Consider the following 26243-nt stretch of genomic DNA (forward strand, 5'->3'; position numbering starts at 1 on the left):
TAAAGTTAACTGTGTATTAGTTAGACACTGTGAGCCTAGTTTCTTTCAAAGATAAGAATTGTGATTGCAATGATTTATGTGGCATATTTTCTGTATTACATAAGATGTAGAATTAAAGAAGAATGCCACTGAGTTTTTGGAATGCATATTTTTATTTATTGTGTATAAAATTAATGAATTGTCTCAATTCTATTAACTCTTCTTAAACATGGCACAGAGAAAAAAAATATCCAGCAAACCAGTCTTTGTGTTTCCAAATTGTTTTGTGTTCAGTTGTTACATTTGCTTTATAACCAAAAATAAAACAAAGATCAGTAACTGATTTCCTTTGCTTCATATTAGCCCTAGTAAGAAAAAAGAGCACCTGCCATAAGGACAACAAAAACTGCAGTCCATTCGCTCAATATGGACAATTGTATTATGAAAATTCTGACAATATATTCTATTTTTCGGATTGTCTAGAACAGAAACTGCAGCAGGTATTACCTAATGTGATATCTGATGTACTCTTTGTTTTTTGTTGCTGCAGATTGTAGAGCAGCAACAAAAACAAGCATTCAGGCTGTAAAAAGTAACCTGTTAGAAGTAATGACTCTGTACTGGTCCCAGTAATTTTCTCACATATGGATGCAATGTGTGTGCTTTATGTGTACTTCTACATATCTACACAATCCAACACAGTCATCATGAATGCTTTTCTATAAACATTTCAAAGTTACTTCATCCTTGACCCATTTAACAAAACCTCAAGAAAAAAAGAATTCAGTACACATCACCTGTCCATTTCTTGATTATAGCTCCCCCTATTGGCTTGTTGTCAAAGACAAACTTTAAAAAAGATTTATCGATTTAAATGTTGAATCAGTCAATGAAGAGTAGGGATTATTTACTTTACAAAATATAATTATTTCAAAACTTCAACGAATTTTCACTCCTTATGCAATCCTAGCTAACATTATTTTAACTCACATTTGATGGTTTGTTTAGTATTATTTAATTGTTCTTCTTTACTTTCAACAAAACTAAAACAAAGTAAAAAAAAATACTTTTAGAATAAAACATATTATTAGAAAACAGAAGGTCATACAAAACCATAGAACAAATTAAATTAACAAACTAGAAATCCAAAAATTTATTTTGTTATTTAAATGCGACCAAATATAACAGAAAAAAGTCTTAAGTTACCCTTCTTTACATTATCCTACCTTATTTTTGTTATTGTTATATAGTTATTTTTTTATTATTTCTTCATTGTTTATTCGCATTGGGACAAGAGTTAAGCAACACTGAATACTTTGGCATTTATAGCCTTAATCAATTTGCAATTCACAACCCAAGATGGACCACATCTTTCTTTAACTAGGAAGTTAAAGTATCGCACCTACAATACATAACAAGTACAAGTAAAAAGTAACTCTCTAATAAAACATATTTCCTAAAAGGCTACTCAAGGAACTGATATGATCATCTGACTTTAATACATAAAGATGATGACTTTAGACAGATAAAAATGTAAGGTTATGTGCAAATTCTGGCTATTCAAAATGGAGACATAAATACAAATAAATAACATGCTTACAAAATAGCAGATTCCGGTAGAAGAAACACTTAGAAACACAATAAAAAATGATTTAACTAATACTTATAGTCAGCAATGCAAATAAGGTGTATCTTAGATGAACAAGGTAAAGTACTTTCAGTGCACCGCAGTCTCAGCAGGAAGAAGTTAGCTTTAGAATGACGTCATTACTTTATTTTGAAACTATTCACCGGAACTGCTACTTTAACTTCAGAGTTGAACTTCCCGTAGAAGAACGGAGATAGAAGGGGCGGAGCTGAAGCCGAGAGGAAGAAAGGGACGTTGAAGTGACGTCCGCGTCTCAGGTCAAGTTGTAGCATCATTGACGAAAGTGAACTGGATATTAGATCCACTTGGGCTGGTTTTTGGTATGTTATCCTTATTTTTTTCTTCAGTCGAGCTTTTATGCTGCAGAGTTTCTCCTCAGGATGCCTTTTCTATTTGTAAACGTACAAGTTTTCAGCTCTTGTCGGTGCGCGTTCATGTACAGTAGCAACTCCCGGTTACAGTAGTAACAAATTGACAAAGATTAATCGTGACTTCTGCCCTTAGTCTTACAACCAGAGTGGCGATTTATGTTCATATTAAAACCATTAAAATTTCGAACCCTTGTACTTACAACGCGCTTGTTGTACAGCTTTGACATGCAAATACTGACATGCGGAAGTTTTAGCTAACATGTTCAACCGTTGAGCATCACTTTATTCAAAGGTAATTAAATAAGCCCATGAGAAGGACACTGCGTTATGTTTCATTTGTATTACAATTTGTATCAATTGTATTATTTAACTTCACTCTTTGGTTTGAAGGTGTGCATTTTTTTGCATTTTTGTTCACCACATTTTTAATTTAACAAGATATATGAATAAAATTAGCATTAGAAATTGTTAACTTAACCACATTGTTATTTTATCTTTGAGAATATGCCTATTATACTTTACTAAACATGTAAAATATTTTCCCAATGATTTCTATATTTGCATGAAGTCTTGTCTTTACTTTCCCTTGAATCTGATTATATGCAATCTGACTGTTGTGCTTTTTCTTCATGCAGGGTGTGACATGTTATAGCATGGTTCCCAGAGACCAGCGATCGCTGTCCCTACGCCAGCTGTAACTGGACATAAGGAGGCATATCAAGCCCAGTAATGGCTGCCATACACAAGAAACCTTGTACTGCTTCAGAAAGCTCCACTGAGTCCAAAAGGACGGACCTAAAGAGCAATGAGAAGAAGGGCTGTGAGTGATTTGTTTTTCTGTTTTCAAAATGTTTAATGCAAAACTGAAACTCCCAACTCATTCTTTTTAAAATATTAAACTCTGTGTGCCCCTTAACTACTGTATTATTTAGCATGTTCTCTTAAGATTTGGGCTGTAAATTTCAAAATGTTCACTTGATAAAGAGTCCCAGCTTTGTGAGGCTCGAGCAACAGAAGATAATATAGTTTCAGCCAGCACACAATGCTAAATGTCAACTGTGATGCACTTTCTCTCATTACTGGTATGTGTTAGTGTGTTTGTAAAGGTATGCACTGATGCATTTACTCAAAAGGTCTGTAAATATTAGAATAATCCCTGTTTATAAAAGTGTTTGTCATCAGACCTTTTGTTGTAGAATGACATTCAAACTTGTCTATTTTTATTTTTTTTTCTCAAGAATTCTTGTAAGCTCTAATCTTCAACATGAAGGTTTCCAAGCAGCTGAGTTTCTGTTCCGAGAATCTTCAGTCAAGTCTGTTCTCGCCAGCCCCCTGTTTGGATAGATTTATCTTTCCCTGTGCAGTTTAGAGCAGAAAAGAAAAAATGTTTTTTACATTGTTCACTCCCAATTCAAGCCTGTAAGGGTTGGAACACTGAACCCGGCGGCTATACTCCAGAACACAGGGAACATTTATTCATGAACTGCAACCTGAAACAGGTGGCATTATAAACATTACCCAGTTCACATGTGCAGAGGTGACATTGGATCATTACGTAACACTCCCACATCTTGCTGCTAGTGTACTCAGTGTGTTTCCGTAGTTGTTTATAAAATATGTCTGTTTGACCGCTAAACCTTTGAATCCTTGGCCTTGAAGGAACTCCAAGAGGCCATAAAATATTTTTCACAAATTCAAAAGCCTAAATGCTGTTATTTCATTGTGTCTCTGAACTGCAGCTTGGGCCTATTACATGACCAATTCTCCACTTCTGATTGTGTTGGTTGGGTTGCCTGCAAGGGGGAAAACGTACATTTCCAAGAAGTTGACACGCTACCTCAACTGGATCGGAGTTCCAACAAAGGGTCAGTACTCACAAAACATGCAGGATCTTCATTCAGGGGAGAACATTTTGATCGCACTACAAGACAAGAAGCAAATAAAAACAGTGGAAACCACATGAAAAAAGTTGTTGCGGTACATTGCTTATTTGTTAATGTTGCAGTACTTTTAAAACATATGACTCATAAAAATGTTGGGCTTCAGGCTAAGGAGTTTCAGAGAGTGGCGCCCCCTGTAGCACTGCTCTGTTTGAAGTTGTAGTTTCTGTTTTCACCTTTAAGGAATGCAGTAGAACCTGCGTGGCTCAGGCTGTTTAAACACAGGTCACTGCCTAGACAGCGCACAGACTTTAATCCTGATCTCTGCCTTTCGATCTCTTTTTTTCCACTCTGTTTTCCTTGCAGTCTTTAATCTTGGGGCTTATAGGAGAGAAGCAGTGCAGTCATACAAGTCCTATGACTTCTTCAGACATGACAATGAAGAGGCAATGAAAATTAGAACGTGAGTGACAAAGATCTTCTTTACAGTGGGTTACAAAAGTATTCACACATTTTGGGAACCCCATAATGGATTTTCTTGGGGTTTTATTTGAAAGACCAACACAAAGTAGTACAAAATTGTGAAGGAAGGAGAATGAAACATGGTATTAAAAAGTGTATTCTTTTCTTTCAACTTCACAATTATCACTTTACTGTCATTTAAAACTGATCTGTGTGTATTTCAGTCATAAAACACAAACCTAAATTAAGGAATAAACTAGTATTTTAGTGTTATGGGTGCATATCCTATCATAATATGTAGATAATTTGGTCCAACATCTTAGACTGCATCAACAACAAAAGTAAAATGTATTTTAAGGATAAGAATTTCAGATGCTGCTTATCCGCTGTAGGTCTTTAGTTCTTTTAAGTCAAACCACTGAACATGTCTAGATATGTTACAGGATCAGTTGGAGAGTTAATGTTATTCTCCAACTGTGGCTGTGTGACCCACTCAAAACAAAATGTTAAGTTTCGTTTAAGACTTTTTCATGGTTTTGTAAGGTGATTTATTTTTGCCTCCACAGACAGTGTGCTTTGGTGGCACTGCAGGATGTTAAAACCTATCTGAGCAAGGAAGGAGGTCAGATTGCTGTAAGGATACTAAAACTAAACACAAAGATTTCTTTTTTTCTTTTATTTATTTTTCTAAGATGTTTTCTGTTGTTGGTCAGGTTTTTGATGCCACCAACACTACCAGGGAGAGGAGGGCACTCATCCTTAATTTTGCACAAGAAAATTCATTCAAGGTCAGAAAAACATTAATAAATAAGAAATAAATACTTTCAGACTCGGACTGAACATGAGCTTCACTGGGTTTCAATGGCTTCAGCTATTCACTGTGGGTTTATTAATCTTACTTTTCCTACAGTAGGGATTTTTCTAGTGATCAGTTGTACTGTGATATTTAAAAAAAATAAAAAATTCTGCTTGTTTTGTGTTAGGTCTTTTTTGTGGAATCAGTATGTGATGATCCAGAGGTCATAGCTGAAAACATCATGGTAAATATTGCTTTATTTATTTATTGTGTATTCAATTAAACATCCATTCTTTAAATGTTAAAACCTCACTCTGAATCACCTTTTTAAATCTCTGTCCCTCAAAGGAAGTGAAGGTCTCCAGCCCAGATTACCCTGAAAGGGACAGAGAACTTGTCATGGACGATTTTCTAAAGAGAATAGAGTGTTATAAAGTCACCTATGAACCTTTAGAACCGGACGAACATGACATGTAAGGTGCCTTAGTTGATATGTAGGTTTTTATTTCTGTCACTATTGTAATTAAACTAAATCTATTTTATTTTTCTTAGAATATTTTCGAGCAGAATGTTTTAGGGTGAAAAGCAGTTTTGTTTTTGTTGCCATTTAAAAAAACAACAACTTTTGTGTCCTTCCAACTTTGTCCAGCAGGTGGAAACAGTGTATCTTATAAGTCAGTAAATCTAAACTAAGATTCAAACTAAGCTTGAAAATGTATAAATTTCTGTACTGCAGCTTACGTCCTGTGTACATGTGACAAGGTTACAGAATGAAAGTTTCCAAAGACTTTTAAACAACACAGGAAGGGCAATCTTTTTTTCAACCTTGATGGTCTTCTTGTCTTTGTTTATGTAAATATTTCCGATTAACTGCTACTTTTTTTTAACTGTGACCCACAGGAACCTGTCCTTTATTAAGGTCATTAACGTTGGCCGTCGCTTCTTGGTGAACAAGGTGCAGGATTCCATCCAAAGTAAGATAGTGTACTACCTGATGAACATCCATGTGCACACCCACTCCATCTACCTTTGTCGGCATGGAGAGAGCCTCCACAATTTGGAGGGACGCCTGGGAGGCGACTCTGGCCTTTCAGAGAGAGGAAAGAAGGTGCTCATTTACTTAATTATAGATGACATTTTAATTATTACCTCTATAAATATTTAAATACAAAAGATACACAAGATAATTTTTTGCAAATGTGATACGTTTAACCTCTATGGACCGACGAGTCTCTTGTCATAGTGTGTTCAAAGTGATAAGGTGAACTTGCGTGTTTTTAACCATAAATCTTGTCTCGGTTGACTAAAATCCTACAAATAGGGCAAAGTCTGAAATTCCAAATAAGATGTTTTGCAAATCTGCAGATGTATTAAAAATACAAGTAGGCCTATGGAAAAAGATTTATGATTACAAATTCCAGGCTATAGAGAGCCATATATAGTGTGAAAAGCACACAGCTGCTGGCAAGAGCCACAAACAGACTTGACAAGTTTCACTGTTTTTACTATTCTTTATATTAATCCAGCAGGATCCCCCCCAACAATCAGCTATATCAGTTTTATTCTCTTAAATTTCATTCAATATGGTATTAAAAAGGTCTTTAAAAAGTCTTATACCTTCAGATACCGTGTAACATGTTTAGTTGCCAGCCTGAGTGTTCTTGTATGCTGTCTTTCACAGTTTGCTGTGGAACTGAAAGCGTTTGTGAACGAGCAAAATCTTTCTGACCTGAAGGTCTGGACCAGCCAGCTGAAGCCTACCATTCAGACGGCGGAAGAGCTGGGTGTCCCCTACGAGCAGTGGAAGATACTTAACGAAATCGACGCTGTGTGTGTCCTTATGAACCAGCTGGAGGGTCAGATTCATGCAGAAAGTCCTCACTGACTGACTGATGCTGGTTATGTTTCAGGGAGTGTGTGAGGAAATGACCTATGCGATGATTGAGGAAAAGTACCCAGAGGAGTTTGCTATGAGAGACGAGGACAAATACCATTACCGCTACCCTGGTGGAGAGGTAACAGCCTTTTATTTCTCCCTGAAGGAGGTTTAAATTGTAATATATTAATAGTCTTGAACAAAATATGTGCTGCTCTTAACAGTCCTACCAAGACCTGGTTCAGCGTCTGGAGCCGGTTATCATGGAGCTGGAGCGACAGGGCAACGTTCTGGTCATCTGCCATCAGGCTGTCATGCGCTGTTTGCTCGCTTATTTCTTGGACAAGGGCGCAGGTTACTAGCATAAATCACTTACTCTGCCTTACATTTCAAATTTACACTACTGTGGGCTCACAAAGTTGTCAAATTGTGCAAATTTAAATATTTTCACTGAGATCATCTTGATTAACAAGGTTTATTTACGTAAAAATGCAGGTTTGAACATAAATGTGTATGTTGCACCTTTAGGTGTTTTGTGAAAGTATCCATAACCGTTGGAGTTATATTGTCACATTACTACCACAAACATTAATATGTTTTATTGGGATTTTATATGATAGACCAGCACAAAGTAGTTCATGATTCTGAGGTAGAATAAATGGGCAATCATGAATGATTTTCAGATTTGTTTTTCTAGATAAAAACAAAAAATGGCATTGTTGAACCACCTCATGTAGCTGCAGGTATTTTGGTTTATGTCTCTACCAGCTTTGCATATTTATACTAAAATGTTTCTTAGCAAAACACAAGAAGTGGCTGGTTGGAGAACTTCTTTGAAGTTTTCAAGTATTGCTAGACTCCTAATTTGATTTAGTCATAGCCATTTTTACTCGTAACATGCTTTGATCTAAACCATTTCAATGTGAGTGTTGTGTTATGAAGCAGTTTTAAGTCTTTTACAGTCTCTGTAAAAGACTTCAGCTGCACCCATCTTCCCATCAACTTGGCTGAAGGAAATTTCCTTTCCAACCCACGATGATGTGCTGCTTTGTGCTACCATCCAGCAAAATACTTTGAAGTTTGTGGGTGTATTGTGACACTAAGTAAAAAAAATGTCCAGGTTGTATGAATAGTTTTGCAACTCACTGCAAGTGGGCTGAACAGTAATAGCACACAAACATCAATACAACTTTCATAAATGTGTAGCAGTTTTTATTTATTTACCTTTTTCATATGCCAGACCTTTGGTGGTGGGAGTACCAGACCTTAAAGATGGGAGGTGTAGTTTCAGAAAAGTCTATAGCCTCGGTAAAAAAAACAGATACACCCACTTTTAGCACAGGAAGAGATTTAATAGAGATATTTATATTTTTACTGACGTCCTGCTTCACCAGATTATTGCAGAGCAGTAACACTGGGTGTGTTTTTGGCGTTTTGACCTAAACCCATTACTGGATCATACATGTGTTTCTTCTTAGGACGAAACTTTGTCTTGATCATCAGTTTTCTTTTACAGTTTGCAATAATACTGACATGAAACTGTGGTTGAAGGCAGGAGCAATACTTCCCCATATTTTTTGCAACGCTTCCCCAAAAGCTTGATCGAGCTTTGCGACACAATTCTTTCAAGACTTTGGTTGTCTCTGTTGCATGTGCACCCTTTTGTCCCACATTCTTCTTTCTGCAAAAGTTTTGCATTAATAGGCTTGGAAACAACACATTGCACACTGCAAAAACACAAATTCTTGCCAAGTATTTTTGGTCTAGATTCGAGTACAAATATCTGAGTATACTTGAAATAAAATAAAAGTAACTTACAAAATATAGGAGCTTGTGTTAAATCAATAATTCTTTAACATTGATGGAAACAGTACATGTTCCATTAGCAGATTATTTCACTTATAATAACACAGGAAAACTCTTGGAAGTGAAATAACCTGCCAGTGGAACTAACACTTTTTTTTTTTAGTCCATCCTCCTAGAAGAGAGTGTCAATAACTGTGCTAGTGTCACAGAAACATTTTAAAAATCCTTTTATTTTTATTTCATTTAAGGAAATGACTGAAAAATGATCTTTGACAGAACTATAATTATTCATGTGCAGACATTTCCTCAGTTTTTGGAAGTGGTCCATGGGTCAGCATTTGCCTAAGGCTTGGCTACAATTAGATGAGTTCCAACTCTGACTGGTATTTTGTCTGAATGTATTTCCACCAGTGGACATGTGGCTCTTCAGAGTTTGCCACAAAGGCGTGTGGTGTATAGCTCATAGAGCAGAGCATGGGTGTGTCTTTCTAAGAAAGTAACAAAAAACACAAACATTTATAAGACAGCAAACCAAGTAAGACTGAATAAAAATACAACATGACCTCACCAGTCACTTTGTTTTTTTTCTGGCTTTAGATGATCTACCCTACATGAAGTGTCCCCTGCACACTGTCCTGAAACTCACCCCAGTGGCTTATGGTAAGTCATTATTCTGCTTATAGGAAAGTCAAACAGCATATTTCTTTGTTTTGTTGTTGTTTTGATACATTTCTGCTCCGTCTGCCTCTGCTAGGATGCAAAGTGGAAATGTTTGATCTGAAAGTGGAAGCTGTTAACACTCACAGGGACAGACCATTGGTAAGTTGTTTTTTATACAAAAAAGTTCGGCCATCACCATCAGCCTCGCTTAAAATAAAGTACGTGTTCCTAAGGTGTGTGACCTGTCAGGACAGGATAGACTTGCTTGGAGCCGATCTCTCCTTAGGAATTCCAACCAAAATTATACCTTACGATATTTACCTGCTTAAAAAAGTCAGACGTTCACCCAGCTACACCAAATAACACTGTTCTCAGGTAAAATCTTAACTCAGATTCACAAAAATGCAAGCTACAGAAAGAAACTCCATTATTAATATGAATTACACAGTGTGGAATATGATTGAAGGATTTTCCAGGGCTTGGTAAATATGAAAAAAAAAAAAACAAAAAAACATTTGTTTTTGCAGACTTGATTTTCAGTCCATCTATCCATCCACCATTCTTTGTATCTCTGTTTCAAGTGATGAAAGGTCCATCTATCCATCTGTGAGTCCGTACTACTAGCTTGTTTTTTTTTAACATGTATTTAGAAAATTTTAGGTATAACAGTCCAACTTGTGCAGTTATCAAGAAGAGGCATATTCATTGCAGTAATACACAAACATCAGATAACATACAGCATCACTCCTGAGTCTCAGATTTGATCTGTATTCGTTCCAGCACCGTGCCAAACTTTGATTTAACCCTGGTTTTCTCAAACTGTGGTCCCCGGACCTCTGGTGGTCCACAAAGTGCTGCATATAAACGACCGTTTATTTGCCATGACGTCAGCTCAAAGTGCGACGCTACAGCTAGCTCACCAAAAGACTGTGTTAAAAGTAATAATGGAAAACTGCCTTTAAACCGGGTCACTCAATAAAACAAGAAAATCTGCAGATACCGGTGGAAAGAAAACAACTCCAGGAATATTATATGAGCAGGGGAAGCTGCGTCACAGCTGCGGAGAGTGTTGATGTGTCATTCACTAGAGACTGAATCCCTTTGAATAGCTTTATGGGGTGAGCTGTTGATGAGCAATTCAGGGATGATCAAACATCAGATTCATCCAGAAATAGATGGGGTTAGGCAATCCCATACAGTCATTCCTCTGACACACTCATCCAATTGCTCTAATAAGTGACACGCAAATGTTGATCTTGTTTCTGGAGTTTTTTTTCTAAATAGTTGTTAATTGCCAGGCGTTCAGACAGTGTGTGTTGATGCAGCAACACATTTCTTGAGAAACTTCCTGCTATTGTAGTGAGGAATATGCTGCCTATTGAAACCAACATGGCATTTCTGTCTGTTTTGGTAACGGATTACTCACTGGTGCTGATTTGTTTCAGAGTACAAGTATTTTCAGACCTACAAAGTTATTAGAACAAATGGCTAATTTACCCAAACATGTTTTTGTGCTCCTCTTTGAACAGATCAAAGTGAGAACGCCGCCACTTTTATTCCGCAGGAACAGCTTTGATCCGCTGTCCACCGAATACCAGATTAAACGGCCCCGTATGTACAGTATGAGCAATGTTTCACCTTCACCCGCACTCCCTCCTCCAGCTTTTCCCAGTACACCGATATCCAAGGGCATCAAATCGCTGCAAAGAGAGGTCAGTGTCCATTAAAAATGTAACTGCTTTTAGTCAGTGTGCAAAAACATTCTGTAATTTATAATACCAGTTCATTCCCTGATGTGGTACAAAAGCACTCAACCCTTTGGATGTTTTACCCTTTTTTGACCAAAAAGCACTTTCATGTGAAGCTGAAAACCGATATCTACAAAATAATGACAATTAACCCGTTTAATCCCAAATTTTGTCCTGCAAAATAAGTGCACGCATTTCATTCCTTGGACCTCCCCAACACATGATATTTATGAATTATTACATTTTATGTTGATTATGTTAGTGAAAATGTAGGTTTTATACTCGGCAACAATTGTTGTTGGTGGGAAACTGCATAGTCTAAATTACACAAAACTGGCCTATGTACACATATAAAAGAATAAGAAAAATTGTGACATGCATAATCTATTGTAAAAAAGAATAGTTACAAGAGTGTTCAGAAATATTTTAGATACATAAAGATTCAATGCTACATCCTGCAGATGTCATTGTCTCTTTAACCTCATTTAGTAATTTCATCAAAGACGCAAAGCCAGGTAAAAATGTTAGTATGACAAATGTGCATCTGGGAGGAAATACTACCTGTTCCACCAGACCAAGCACTACACTTTGGCCCAGTCCGACTCCTAAACTAGTTTCAGGCGTGGCATCATCTTGTAGTTGTCATTCAGAGCATAGGCCACATTTTGTGGAAAGGGTTGCCTTTAGGGATAGTGTAGGTTTGGGAAGGGTTTCCACTGTGAGAATGACAGTGATGTAGAAGACATAATTTTGAGGTTCCTTCAGGTCTGGAGGATCTAAAATATCTGATATTTTTAAGCTGTGTGGAAACAGCAAGGCATATAGAATAAACAGGCAAGCCATTGACACATAGCATAGTGCTGTCTATGTATTATGCTAGCTGCAACAATTGTTGCCATGCTTACATTTACTCTTCTTATGATTAAATGATGAATTAAGGGATACCATTTTAAGTTCATATGTACAAAATATTGTAATTATATTTGTTTGTTAAAGTATATTTTACTGACTTCCTCTTGTGCAAGTTTGAGACAGACATTTACCTCCAGCGATACAGGCAGGAAGTAAAGAGGTCTGGTCATGTGACCTTTCACACTAGATACATGAAATTGATATTGCTTCGAGTAGACAGAGTATTATTTTATTTTAAAACTTCAATTGGCAGCCAAAAGTCAAAACAATTCCTTTAGAGCTTTCATAAGATAGAAAAAATGTCTGGCAATTGTTGTTGGTGCTTTTAAATGGGTTAAGTAAAAATATTTCACACAAAATAAGTGATTTTCCTAAATATTTACCCCCTGACCTAATTCAACAGAGTTCCAGCCAATTATTGCTCGTAGTCTCACAACAAGTAGAACAGAGATCACCTGAGTGGAGTGACATTGTTTCAAGTGATTGTAGTATAAAAACAGCCATGAGGTCCATTCACTGATTAATCAATATTCCTGGATACATTCATATAATTACTGTCCTTTACCAGTCGTAGCTTTATGGGAGAGTGGAAATGAGCAAACCACAGTTGAAGAAAACTCATATCAAACTCTGTGGTCAATTGGAAGAAATTAGATCATAATGGAGCATTTCGACTATCAGTCAAGGCCGAAATGCTTGACTGATGGCCTTCAGGCTATCTTTGGCAGATACCAAACACTATACATCACCACAAACAAGCCACCACAAAGGGGGTGAATATTTATGCCGTCACTAATGTTATGCTACTTTGTAGAAATCGGTTTTCACTTTTACATGAAAGTTTCTTGTCAAACCTTTTTGGATCAGGATGGATTTGTAAAAGTAATTTAGAAAAGGCTAAATCATCCCAGGGGGTGATTACTTTTTGTAGGCACTCTATTTAAATCTACAAATGAAATGAAACAATTTAAGAGTTGCTCAGAACTATAACAAATAAACTAAATTAGCTACTGCTTGAATGTTAAGCCAATCATGCTTATATTATTGCTGCAAACAGATGTTTGGCCATGGGAGTTGGCCCTAACAGTATTTAAAATGTTTTAACTTTGAGCAGGCCTTGTGGTTTTCTGTGGATGTTACATTAGGAGTTAACTGCAGGCCTTTCAGTTCCTGTGTAATCGAAGTGAGAACATAATTCGTCAGGGGGAGCAGTACTCCTGCAGGGATTTTATTTTGCCGCCGATTTTGTTCTTAACATTTGTGGACAGAGTTTTCCAGAGCAGCAAACTGTTTATGCAGTTTGAGACTTTAAATTAGCCTTTTGCAAATGATGGACCGTCATGCAGAAACCTCCCGCAGCCACTGAAGGCTTGTAAAGCCAACTATGAGATGTAATAAAAAAAATTGCCTTCAGTACTGTTGGTAACACAGAGCAGAAGGTCACATTGCATTGGAGTAGCACTGGAAAGTTTTGTGTGAAAGATAAATGTGACCCTGAACTAATTGGGTTGTTAATAAAAGTATTTTAACTATTTACAAGCTGGAGTTGGGGATACATAAAGAAGATCAGCTCAGTGGGAGAAGGTTGGAGTAACTACTGGTTCATCCTCCACATGAAAGATTTGGCATCTGGGATGACTTTAGGACCTCCTCAGTTTAAGGTGTTGCAACACGTCTCACTGGGTGGTTAATCGGCATCAGGAAAAATGTACATCAAAAGACCAATAATGGAACCTTTAAAGGTCCACTTAAAGGCTCCAGAATCCCAGATAGCCCTTTATAGTTGTTTTGTAAAAAAAATAAAATAAATTGGCAATTTGTCATGTAAACAGCAAACATTTGGAATATTGATGAGACCAAAACTGAAATAACTGGCCTTACTACAAAGTGTTACACATGGCCAAAAACAACACAGATCACATAGAGCAAACGTCCATAGAATAACATAGCTATATGCTATCGGGATGCTTTTCCTCAGTCCAGAGAAGGAATCTGGTCTGAGTTGATGGGTGGAGCTGAACACTTTACGAAGACGAATGTCAACATCCAGCCAGAGCAGTAGTGGTTTAGATCAAATAATATTTATGTGTTAGAATGGTCCACAATTAAATCCAATGTAGAATCTGTTGCAATTATTAAAAACTGATGTTCAAATCTGTCTCAAAGTCATTTTGAAAAAATGCTAATAGGGAAAACATTTGGTGTGACACAGGGCGGTTACTTGGTGCGGGGGTGAAAACACATGGAGACCACACCTTTCGTGTTTTTACTGTATTTGGCTTTCTCTTTAAATTTGTACATGGCTTTTTTTTATTTTTTTGGCCTGGCTCATAAAATTACCACTAAAGTTTGTTGTTGCAACGTGACAAAATGGGATATACAGTACAGACCAAAAGTTTGGACACACCTTCTAATTAAAATGGGTTTTCTTTATTTTCATGACTATTTATAAGGCAAAAAATCCCACTTATTAACCTGACAGGGCACACCTATGAAGTGAAAACCATTTCAGGTGACTACCTCTTGAAGCTCATCAAGAAAATGCAGAGTGTGTGCAAAGCAGTAATCACAGCAAAAGGTTGCTACTTTGAAGAAACTAGAATATAAGGGGTATTTTCAGTTGTTTTACACATTTTTGTTTAGTGCATATTTCCACATTTGTTATTCAAAGTTTTGATGCCTTCAGTGTGAATCTGCAATGTCAATAGTCATGAAAATAAAGGAAACTCAAATAGCAAGGCTCAGTCTGTTGCTTAAAGTATCTGAACACAGTTCCTGAAGTGAAAAATGTAACATGCAGGCTATTTTATAATGAATGTGACTAGTGTTTCCAATGTTATTGCTTGCGCTGTTGCCCACAAAGTGACCTTTGTTAGCATAGCTTCCCTTCTGAAGCCAAGAAAGCTGCAACCAACCTGTCTTACTCTGACTTGAAACCTCAGAGTTCAATATTAACTCCTGTTCAGCACCAGTCAAAACAAACACCTCATTTCTGTTTGGCTCTGCGGTTTCTGTTAATGCACTCCACTCTTCCTTTTTGCAGAACTCTCTGGATTGTTTCAGCACTCCAGACACGGGAGAAAAAAGCACATAGGGGTATTTTCCTCTAATCTGCACAATCAACTTCAGTCGCCTTCGCCTCGGTGTTTTCACTCCTTCCTTTAACCGTCCAAGGCTGACTCCTCTGTGGGAACGTTTTCCCAGCTCTGCCGATCATCAGTAAAATTCCAGCTGTCATATTAAGAAAATGCATCTCTTCTGTGTAACATTATGTTATTTTGAGTTTGTCCATTTTAGCATGGTTTTGCACGTACATGTATGAACTCACTGCTTCTGAATGATAGCCATTATATCTGCACTGTGTTCATGCCAAATATGCAAATGAAAGATTTGTAGTAAAAAGACCTAAACTTGCGACATAATTTGTAAGTCTCAGTCAGTATGAAAGGGAAGAAGAGGGCGTCTCTTGAAGACAGCCTTGATTTGTCCTCTGATAATTTTTTGATTTTCTATTTCCTTTGTAAACATTCCAATGCAATGTGCCCTTCCTTGCTGTAATTTGACAGTGATGTAACTACCCTGTTTTAAACTGTGATTAAAGCTTGTGGAATTGCTTTTTAGATTCAGCTCACAAACAAAGGCTATAAAGAAATAATGAAACACTCTGTCTAGCCCTTTAAAAGTGCAGGATTGCACTTTTCTCTTTAGTCTGTGAAAAATAATTCAGCTTTTTCTCTTTTCTGATGTCTTGTTATGTCTGAATGTATCCCTCCTTTCTACTGTTATACTAGAGGTATAATTAACAATACCGAATTCACCCAAAGAAGTTTTAAACCACTTAGTAATGTTGGAGTTTTATTTATGTTGCTGGCTTTTTATTTTGGAATTAAATTGAGCAAGTGCCTTTATTTATTTCAGTGAGACTCTGTTAAGGCCTGTACTTAACAGTATTCAAAGTAGTATGATTTGCAAAGTAATATTTGCATCGAATGAATACAATATTGATGTATTTGTACGTCTTAAAGAGAGCTTTAAAGTCTGCACACATCTATTAAATGAAAGGACTTGTATTGCAATTGCACACTGTTTTAATTTAAAACAACATGTTCCTGTTCTGTTGGGTGTAGCCTGAACTCCAGAAGCAGACATGCATCACCAGGCCCAGACCAGCGAGGGACTTTTTTATGTGACGTCTTTTTATGACGTCTGATGACAAACCTAACCTCCTTCAGCAAGAAAACACATCAAATGCTGTGATGACCTCAGAAGAGTCACTGTTTCAGTTTTTTTCCAGTTTAAAAGCAAACAAGTGATGCAACACATATGCAACTGTAAATACTGTAACTTACAACCAACACTAACCCAATCTCTTCAGATTTAAAATTTAAAAAGTAAAACTGGCTCATTTTTTAATAATCTGCTTTACATGAAAACACTTTCATCAGAGAGTAAATGAGTCACAAGGGAAATGTGGAAGGAAACAGACAATCAGTCCTTCGGAGACTAATCTAAAATTATTTTGACGCCTGTGATTGTCCTTGAATAATTGCACATTGATAAAGAGTTGTAGATCATTTTCTCTCTGACCTCAGATATTTTGAGAAAGGACCACTGTCATATAAAAGCTCTAATCAGGACATTGTCTAACTATTTCTCTATTTTTCATAAATTAAATTACAGAAATTAGTCTGTCTGGTTTTCATTCCATGATCACAGAAATTCTCGCAAAATCAACATGTCCTCACATCTTTTGTGCTACAGCATAACTGAAAGTTATTGCAAATATTTTCCACAAAAATAGTCAAAACATTGGTTTAAGTGACTGCTATCTCTCACATGCAGGTGGCAGTATTTTTTTTACTTTTTCCACACTGCTTACTTGTGAAGTTATATAGTTTAATAAGCTTTATCAATACATTCTGCGAATACACATGATCTTGATATGGCCCAGAATGAAAATGGCTTTGACATTCACTTGTTTCATTTGTTTGTTTTATGGTTGTTTTTAAGTTTTTTTCATTGCCATTTAGAGTTTCTTTATCAATTTTTTTTATGGTTTGGTCAGGTCTTTGTTCATTCACTGGTGTTCAGGTTTCTACTCATTCCCGTCTTTGTATTGTGAATTTTAGTATATTTTTTAGTCCTATGCTTCTTCTCTGTGTTCAATTAAACTCCTTCTGTGTTATTTAGTCTCCTTTCTTCAGTTTTCCTGCTCAGCATTTTCTTTTCACAGCTGCTACACATTCCTCTGATTAAGCTCATTTGGATCCAATGTCATTCTCTGACCTTGAGTCAGTTTTTAAGCTCCTGGTTTTCAGTGTTCTTTGTTCGTTCCTCTTATTACTCTGCTTCATGTGAGTTTCTCTTACAAGTACTGCTTGTCTTGTTATTAAATTCCTTTGCTCTGCACTTGGGTTCTTATGAATCATAAACCATGACAACTATTCACCACAAGGTCATAATTTATTATTAGGATTGAACATATTAAATGGGCAACATTTCTCAATAATGGTAAATGTAACCTCCATGTTCCACTTTTTATTAGCTTACATCTCAGTGTTAATTAAAGAATAGATGTTGTGAACAAACAAAAAGACAAGGTCACAAATTATCTGTCAAAAGATGCTCAAACTGGAAATATCTCTTCACATACTCTAGATTAGGAGTCAAAGTGATACTTAGTATATTTAATATGAGAACATTAATCAGTTCCAAATGTATTAAACTTTGTAATGGAATGGTATAGAACAAGCAAATGGGACTAGATGTCTAAATGGAGGATTTGCAGGATATAACCAAACCTTAAACAACAGATATCTAACAGTGGGCCGCAATCTTAAATAATATGCTGCCAGTTTTCTTCCTGCCAAGTCAAGCATGTAACAGGGCGATAAATGTTGATTTTTATTGGGTAATCCATATCTTAAAAAAAATTAAACAGAAAAGCCACTTTATCTGCAAGAACTGAATAATTATCTTTGACTTGTTGGTTTAAAACCATTTTTCTCAGTATTGATTTTTCAAAGGGTTTTAACAACATTTTCATGTCTGGATGAGCTGCTACATGAACTTGGAAAATAACGATATTCCTACACAACAAGTGAAAAGTGCTGAACTGAACCTCCTCCAAAGATCCAGACTGCTCAGCTACTGATAATATTTGATAGATTTAGACCACAAAAAATAAAATTAAAATGTATTCAAAGTCTCTTGATTTGAATAACGGCTTTAAATTTTGACTGCATTGTGTCGCGTACTTTCATATCAGTTTTAGGAAATACACTTGTTTTTGTTGTTATTCAGCTGTATTGCTTCATATTTTTAGTTGTTTTCATGACATAAAAAGGGACTTCACACTATTGTTTTGGATTTAATGGGGGTTTTAGTGAGGAGCTGTCAAGTGTTTCCAACCATCTTGTTCTTCGTCTTCTATTTAATGTTTGTAAGGCTGACTGGAGACTGGAAGACTACACTATTTATTGATATAAAAAGAAAACTATTATTAATATGCATCGTTTTTACTATCAAACATATTGAAATACTTAATTATAGGGAATGGAACAAATATTTACGTTTTTCCTACAATAGAAATAAATGCTTTTTATTAAAAAACACTTTTGAAATGCTTCTGAAAATATTCCAATTGTTGACGTTTCGTCCTCGCCTTGCCTTCCCTTCCCACTGTCTCCTTGCGTCTGTTTTTTTTCTGAAAGCTTTGCCCTCAGCAGGGCTGTGCCAGCCTTCTTCTATAAATCACTCCATCTGACTCTCCCGTTGGTATTTGCTTTGCATAATCGCTTCTTGTACAGGAGAACAACCATGAGGATCGCCACTGGGACCATTGTGATTTTATCGTTTGCTTTTTTAGCAACAGGTAAAAAAAAAAACCCGAATAGATAAATTGATATTTTTTAACTCATTAGCGTGCGTCCGTCTGTCTGTTAGTGTTTTCATATTAAATATCTTTAATTTTTCATGGACTAAATAAACAGCTCAGGTGGCGCAGGAGTGTTCCGCTCCGCTGGAGTATCCGCACACCCGACTGGAAAACAAATTCACGTCTAGACAGAAGTTCAGCAGCGGGGAGAAGGTTTACTACGGCTGCGCCGAGGACTTCACTCCATCCAAAGGGAGCAGATCTGTGGAGTGTCTGAATGGAAAGTGGACCCAACTGACTCTAAAATGCGAAAGTAAGAGTGACAAATAATCAGACTTTGCTTTTTTTAACGAATTAACAGGATTAAATGCTTATTAAAATAAATAAAATGCGCCTTTGGACCAATTTTATAAGCTCTTTCACGCCCTCTGCTGAGCATAGGGGGGAACGTTCTTTTGGTTTTCTCTTTTTATCAGCCAATTAAAATTTTTGTCTTATTCAGTGGATTAGAATATTATAGAAAAGTTCATTCATTTCAGTAACTTAATTCACGAAGTGAAATACACTATGTGCGGTAACTACACACAGGCTGATGTGTTCAAGCATTTATTTCCATTAATTAGAATGATTCTCTGCCTACAGCCAATGAAAACACATTTAACTTTAGAATATTACGTCAATAAAAAAGAAAAAAAGAGATATGGGCTTATTGAAAAGTGTAATACTTGCTTAAACATTATGTTTTAAAGGTAACCTTAATCTGAATATTTAGCCTAATCAGAACCCATATGTCAGCTTGAGTATGGCCGTAAGGACCATCTTCCATATTATGCTTAGACGATTGAAACAAAAATACTTACTTTCCCATGTAGTTTACACGATGTACTTAGCAAGGTACGATATTTTCCTTTCTTTAAGAATGAAAACAAAAATATTTTTTTAATAAAATTGGAAGTGTGGCATGTGTTGTATTTAGCCTTCTTTTCTCTGATACCCATAAAAAAAATTTTACTTTCAACAAGTGAAGTTGGGATATAAAATCCCAATAAAATAGATTAAATTTTATCATTGTAACATTGAACAAAACTTTCAAGGATTATAAATACTTTAGCACAGTATGGTATTGTCATTTTCAAATATTTGACTGTAGACCAAATGGGAAACTCCAACGTTATAAAAACAAATCTCTGTGGAAGACAACATAATATACGGCAATGCTCATTTAGACATGAACCCCTTGCCTTTTGGTAAGTTCATTGGTGTTAAGAATTAGATTTATTTTTGTCCTTAACTCAATCTTGGGATTTCCATCCTCATCTTTTCATTGTTCCTCATATCAACTTCTGACAGAGATAGCATGTGGCAACGCCGGAGATCTCCCCAATGGACACTTCCGCTATGAAGGCCAAACGTACGTTGGGGAGAAAGTTTATGCCAAATGCAACGAGGGGTAAGCTTTGCCTGAAACAATTTTTGTAAGACATGTAAACGTTATGGTGTATATTAAACTGTATTTCCATGCTTACAGATACATGCTGAAAGGAATGAGCTACATGATATGCAAGAGGTCTGGATGGACTGGTGAATTTCCATCATGTGAAGGTAGGCGGCTGGGTGTTTAAACTGCAAGATTATAAAGTGACGCTCTGCAATTGCAACAGGATGAAAAGCAACTCTGTATGGGTGGGAATTCTGACACTTAATATGACGAGAAGTGACATCAGCTCATCTAATCCCCTAGTTGTTTGGTGCATATTTTCCACCTTTGTAAGAGCTCATTAGTTATGAGATCATTTTTGATTTAATCATACATACAGTATGTCTTGTGCCGAATAAGGTGTGTTACTGAAGAGGTCATAATACCACTATTTTCACCACACCCATTTCCCATCTAAAATGACCAGTTATCATTAAAAACTAAAAACACAAACCTATAAAACAAAATGCCTTAAAAAGTATTCACATTAATCCATTTTGCCATGTTACAACCACTCACTTCAAACTATTTTAATAAGGTCTCATGTGATATACCAGCACAATGTGACACATAATTGTGAAGTAGAAGAAAATGGATACATGGTTTAGTTTAAAAAAAAAAAAAAAAAAATCTGAAAAGTATGAAGTGCATTTGGATTTACCCCCACTTACTGTATTCTGATGCCCATAAATAAAATCCAGTGGCACCAATTGCTTGATTGCAGCTGCACATTAACCCAAACCCACCATTGCCATGGTGACGCATGGTGACAACAAATTATCAGCAATTTTTATTTTTTTTTTTCAGGGATAGGGAAGTGACTCAGAGTTGATCTGAAGATATTTGGAGCTAAATAAAGGGAAATCTGAAGAAAACCTTTTAAAAACTGAGGCTCTTGTTGACTATTACAAATGTTACAAAGATAAATGAACAAGAATATCATCTTTCCACGGCGGGAAGAGACACACCTGACGTTGAACTGCTTGGATATACCTCACACGGTTCATTAATCAGTCATAGGATGGGTCTCGTTATGTAATATATATTTAACATGTTAAAAACACAATTTGCTTTAATAAAAACTTCCATGCTTCCTTCTTTGCTGAAATTAATTACCAATTCAATTGTCTCACCAGAGAAAAAAATCACATGCTCTAGTCCAGTGGTGAACAACTCAGTGAAGAGTGGCACGGAGGTTTCAGTTCACCATGTTGGAGACACCATGAACATCACCTGTAGCACTGGTTTCCAGTTGGATGGAGCACAGCAGCTCACCTGTGGGTCCGATGGCCAGTGGGAGCCGAAACTCCCTCAGTGTTTACTGTCCCCTGATAAAAGGCCTGGTAAGCACATATGATATTTCTTAGCTAGTCATATATTTTATTTTATTTTTGTAATTTGCCATCATCCATCCCTTTTTATCTGAAAGATCTACTCCTACAGTTTATCTTGGGGAAAAAGAAAGTAATTTTTTTAATTCTTGTGTTTTTATAGGGACATAGTATAAATGAAATGGTTTTACCACGATCCAAATTTGTTTAAATCTAATCTCAAGTGTACAAAAACATTATCTCCCACTGTCATTATTTCTTTTTATTGTACACAGGTATGCTGTACAGTATATCAAATTGAATTTATCATTGTAAGATCAATGTGTCAGCTCACCCTTTACATCTATATTAGCTTCAACTCTTCTGGAAAGTCTTTCCATAAGGTTGAGGAATGTGTTTATGGGAACTTTTGACCATTTTTCTAGAAGTGTGTTAGGTCAATAGGGCCTTATTCCCAGTTTCAATTTAATTCATCTTCATTGAGGTCAGGACTTTGTGCTGGCCAATCAAGCCCTTCCACACCAGACTTGCCCCTCTATGTCCTTAAAGAGCTATCTTTCCTCTGACTGTTCCCACAAAGTTGAGCGATGATGTTGTCCAAAATGTCTTGGAATGCTGAAGTTTTAGGCGTTCCTTTTCCTGGTATTAAGGTGCCAAACCCAATTCCTGGCAGGCAGCTCCACACCATAATCCCTTCTGTCCCAACCTTACTGTTGACACAGAGCAGTCAGGAAAGTCCTGTTCTGGCAAGTGATGAATCCATACTTATCCGCTGGATTGTCAGATAAACATGACTTGTCGCTCTTAGAACAGTGGGGACATATTTTACACTATTGCCTCCAACATTTTGTATGTTGTTATGTAAGACTTGGTGCAGCTGAACGCCCTCAGCATGAAACTTTCTATGCACTGTGTTGGATTTAATCTGGAGGTCTGACTGCAGAAAATTAGGGAGCGCTGCTCACTGTACATCTCAGCATCTGCTGCTCCAGTTCTGAGATTTTACAAGGCCCATCACTTTGTGGGTGAATTGCTGCCACTTTGAATTGCTTCTACTTTGTCATATTACCACTAACAGTTGTCTGTGAAATATGCAGCGGAAGGGAAATATGATGGATGGCTTTCTGCACAGGTGTTTTTTTATCAAAGTACAATGCTGGAATTCACTAGCTCCTGACCCAATCTTTCAGAAATGTATGTAGAAGCATGGTATACACTGGTTGCTATGGAAGTGAATTGCACAGCTTTATTATACGATCTGAATGTATGAAAACAATATTTTGACAACAGTGACCAACTGGTGGACTTTCACTGCCCGTGATACAAAAACCTGACATGGATTTTTGTGAATGCAGGAAATTGTGGATTAAATGCGACCGATATTGACATGGCTTTATTTAACATTATCATCATCATTAACTACTAACTGTTTTAACAGTCTGACTTGGATTTAACTCTAAAATACTTCGGTATACAGAGTTGTATATGGTTTACTCAATGATTCCTGAAGGATCCAAACCTGGTCGTCAGGACCCGCTGCCCTTCATGTCTTCCTGCTGCTTGCACATCTGGCTTACATAAATGGGTGATTGGCCATCTTCTGCTAATATGGTAAATAAAGTCACTTAAGCAGGTGTGCTGGGCTTGGGACCCCTGCTGTAGTAGCAGAACAAGCCCACATCATGAATCCATAATGTGGATACCAGATGCCAGATAGTTGGTATCTGGCATTTGTGCGGTTTTTGCCTGACATCTCTCCTTGGTCTCATGTGCCACGGAAAATAGTTACAGAATAGGTTAATTTTATTTTAAAAAGTACATTTTATTTTGAGAAGCCTTCCAATGAAGTCCTTACTGTTCTTTCTGAAGCTGCTGTCCCTTGTAATTTAACATTTAATATTCTTTCCAAGGTCTTCCAAAACATCTGCTTTTATAAATGATCACTGATGATCACTTTTCCATCCATTGTATTTTCATACACTTGATTTGTAAACGGTCACGCTGGTAAAGACTAGATCAGGTTTTGTTTTGTGCAATACGTTAGATTATTTTTTTTTTCCCCCATGACATGAACTTTTCCCCTATTTTTGAAATACACAGCAGGTGGATGTGATGCACCACTCATTTTCAGCAGCGCCAATGCCAACCTTGCTGACAAGTACATCACTATGACCTCGTTTTCTTCTGGCGACAAAGTCTACTACCGCTGTGACGTGGGATATACTCCAGCGGGTGGCAGCAGGATTCGCAAATGTGACAATGGAAAATGGACGCCTCTGAAGCTAAAATGTGAACGTAGGAAAGTTTACATTTAACGTCCAAGACATTTTCCCCAAGTCTTACGTATGCTTCCAGAATACTTAAAGTACTAAATAATCACGTAAAGCTGTAAAAGAGAGAGTGACACCTCAAACTTTTGACATGTTCCTAAAGACTTGAACAATTCTGGTTTTGGAAATTCATGAAAGTATTTATAACTGTTTGGGAGAAAAAAGTAACTGAATATTTACAAAGTGTTTCAGTTCGCAAATTTGTGCTTATGATTTATAAATCCGAAGCTTCTACATTTTTTAGAATCATTATGTTGTTGGTTTACTACTTGATTGACAGAAATAAGCTCTTAAATTTTGAACCTTGTCTTTACTTTAAAATCATTTTGGAAAAAACAAAAACAATCAGCAAAATTGTCATGAGCTAAAGAGGTTATCGAACCTGTAAAATCAGACAAACGCACATTTCTATTTGTTGTATTGGGTTAAATGTGAAAAGGTTCATTCATTCACCCTCCGTAACATTATTGTATTGTTTTGTGTCTAAAGGAAAGCTGTGTGGCCACGCTGGAGACATGTCAAACGGACAGTTCGTCTACACCGGTGTAGAGTTTGGAGATACAGCTACAGCTGTGTGTGATGAGGGGTGAGACAAACAGTCCCTGCAATATGATATTTCTTTATCTCCCGTTGTTCTTTACATTTTAGGAATTGACTTTTTGATCGATCTCTCACCAGGTTTATACTCGTAGGTCGGGCCACCAGGCACTGCATGAGCAACGGCTGGGACGGTCGTCCTCCTGTCTGTGAAGGTGAGGTCTGCTAACTCGCCTGTCCATTTGGGACCTGTGTATTTGCTAATACATGGAGTCATCTCCGAACTCTTGCACACCCTGCAGCTGTCGAGTGTCAAGAGCCAACAGAGACGAATGCTCAGAGGAGAAATTTCCAGGAGCCGCCATACACATTCAGGAATGTGATTCAATATGGGTGCCAAGTGGGGAGCCTTGTGGGATCGAGGGAGATATGGTGCACCAACAATGGGACATGGAGCTCACCTCCTCCACAATGCAAAGGTCATTAGTCATGATCTGTCACAGAGTTTTAGGCAACTTTCTGCACCCTGTGCCCCATTCCATAAATAAAATTACAAAATCTCTTTTGTCTTTTGACAGTTATAAGATGCCGGTCACCAAATATTCCCAATGCCTTCTGGATTAACTCTCACAAGAAAACGTATCGCCCTATGGAGGCCATCAGTTCATTTAAATGCAAGTCTGGCTATACTTTTTCTGGACCAGCACACATCACCTGTGGCAGTGAGGGCCAATGGCTGCAGAGGCTTCCAAAATGTCTTCCCAGTAAGTACTCTTTGTGGTATAAAAAACTAATGAGCATAAAATATAGTACAGCATAACTAAAGTACATATTTTGTTAATACAATCTGAAAAAGTGAAACTGATATTGATTCATTACACACAGTCTAATATATTTCAAACATTTATTTATGTAAACTTTGAAGTATATAGCTAGTAAACCAAATTTTTAGACCAAGGTTACCAATGTAAAGAAAACTTTTGAGTCCCACTGAACAAATTACTGCATCAACAGAGAAGCATGAACGTGGTCAGTCTGTTGTTCTGCTTTAAGTCCAGGTGGCTTTAATAAAGGCCTTCTACCTGTTTGCATCATTGGCTTTGGGGTCTCATCTTTCTCTTAATATTCATATACAAGCAAATCTGAGAATCTACATATTGGATGTTAATTAGAAGTACACCTCATGTAACAAAACAAAGATGACATCTTGATATATAGCTCTGTGTGTAATCAATCTATCCGTTTGACTCTTGACTTTACAAATACAGTATTTTTTTCCCATATATTCTAGCTTACTGAGATGCAACTTTACTACAAGTGTTGGAACGTTTTTCAGTAATGCCTTCACTTTTGTTTTATATTGCAGAAATGAAGAGGGGCTAATCTGCTGACAAACCTTTGATCTTATAATATTTAATCCAATTTTCATACACTCATTTATCAATGCCTTTAGCATAATTACTGTTAAAATCAACCTTTAGTAATGCACTGTTTATTATTTTTGCTCCTGTGTACAACCATTACAAAGACATTAAATATGTTGAAAAGGAAGC

At 36.7% G+C, this 26243-nt stretch overlaps 2 protein-coding genes across 2 annotated transcripts; both read left to right on the plus strand.

Moving 5' to 3' along the window:
• Positions 1-1836: 1836 nt before the first annotated feature.
• Positions 1837-16208, plus strand: LOC102220526 (6-phosphofructo-2-kinase/fructose-2,6-bisphosphatase 2-like). The gene is made up of 16 exons (XM_005801785.3): positions 1837-1947; positions 2634-2818; positions 3738-3863; positions 4245-4341; positions 4907-4973; positions 5054-5128; positions 5324-5380; positions 5485-5609; positions 6037-6244; positions 6818-6964; positions 7047-7151; positions 7237-7366; positions 9416-9478; positions 9573-9637; positions 11008-11190; positions 15182-16208. The coding sequence occupies exons 2-16, from the start codon at positions 2728-2730 to the stop codon at positions 15230-15232; spliced, it is 1590 nt and encodes a 529-aa protein (XP_005801842.1). The 5' UTR covers positions 1837-1947; positions 2634-2727; the 3' UTR covers positions 15233-16208.
• A 2672-nt stretch (positions 16209-18880) lies between these two features.
• Positions 18881-26241, plus strand: LOC102229931 (complement receptor type 1-like). Its single transcript, XM_005801737.2, has 11 exons — positions 18881-19012; positions 19131-19328; positions 20366-20465; positions 20544-20617; positions 21629-21835; positions 23924-24118; positions 24643-24739; positions 24832-24905; positions 24993-25169; positions 25269-25454; positions 26057-26241. The coding sequence occupies exons 1-11, from the start codon at positions 18958-18960 to the stop codon at positions 26071-26073; spliced, it is 1380 nt and encodes a 459-aa protein (XP_005801794.1). The 5' UTR covers positions 18881-18957; the 3' UTR covers positions 26074-26241.
• Positions 26242-26243: the final 2 nt, after the last annotated feature.

Source organism: Xiphophorus maculatus, chromosome 1 (assembly GCF_002775205.1).
Source record: "Xiphophorus maculatus strain JP 163 A chromosome 1, X_maculatus-5.0-male, whole genome shotgun sequence".
Classification (NCBI taxonomy): Eukaryota; Metazoa; Chordata; class Actinopteri; order Cyprinodontiformes; family Poeciliidae; genus Xiphophorus; species Xiphophorus maculatus.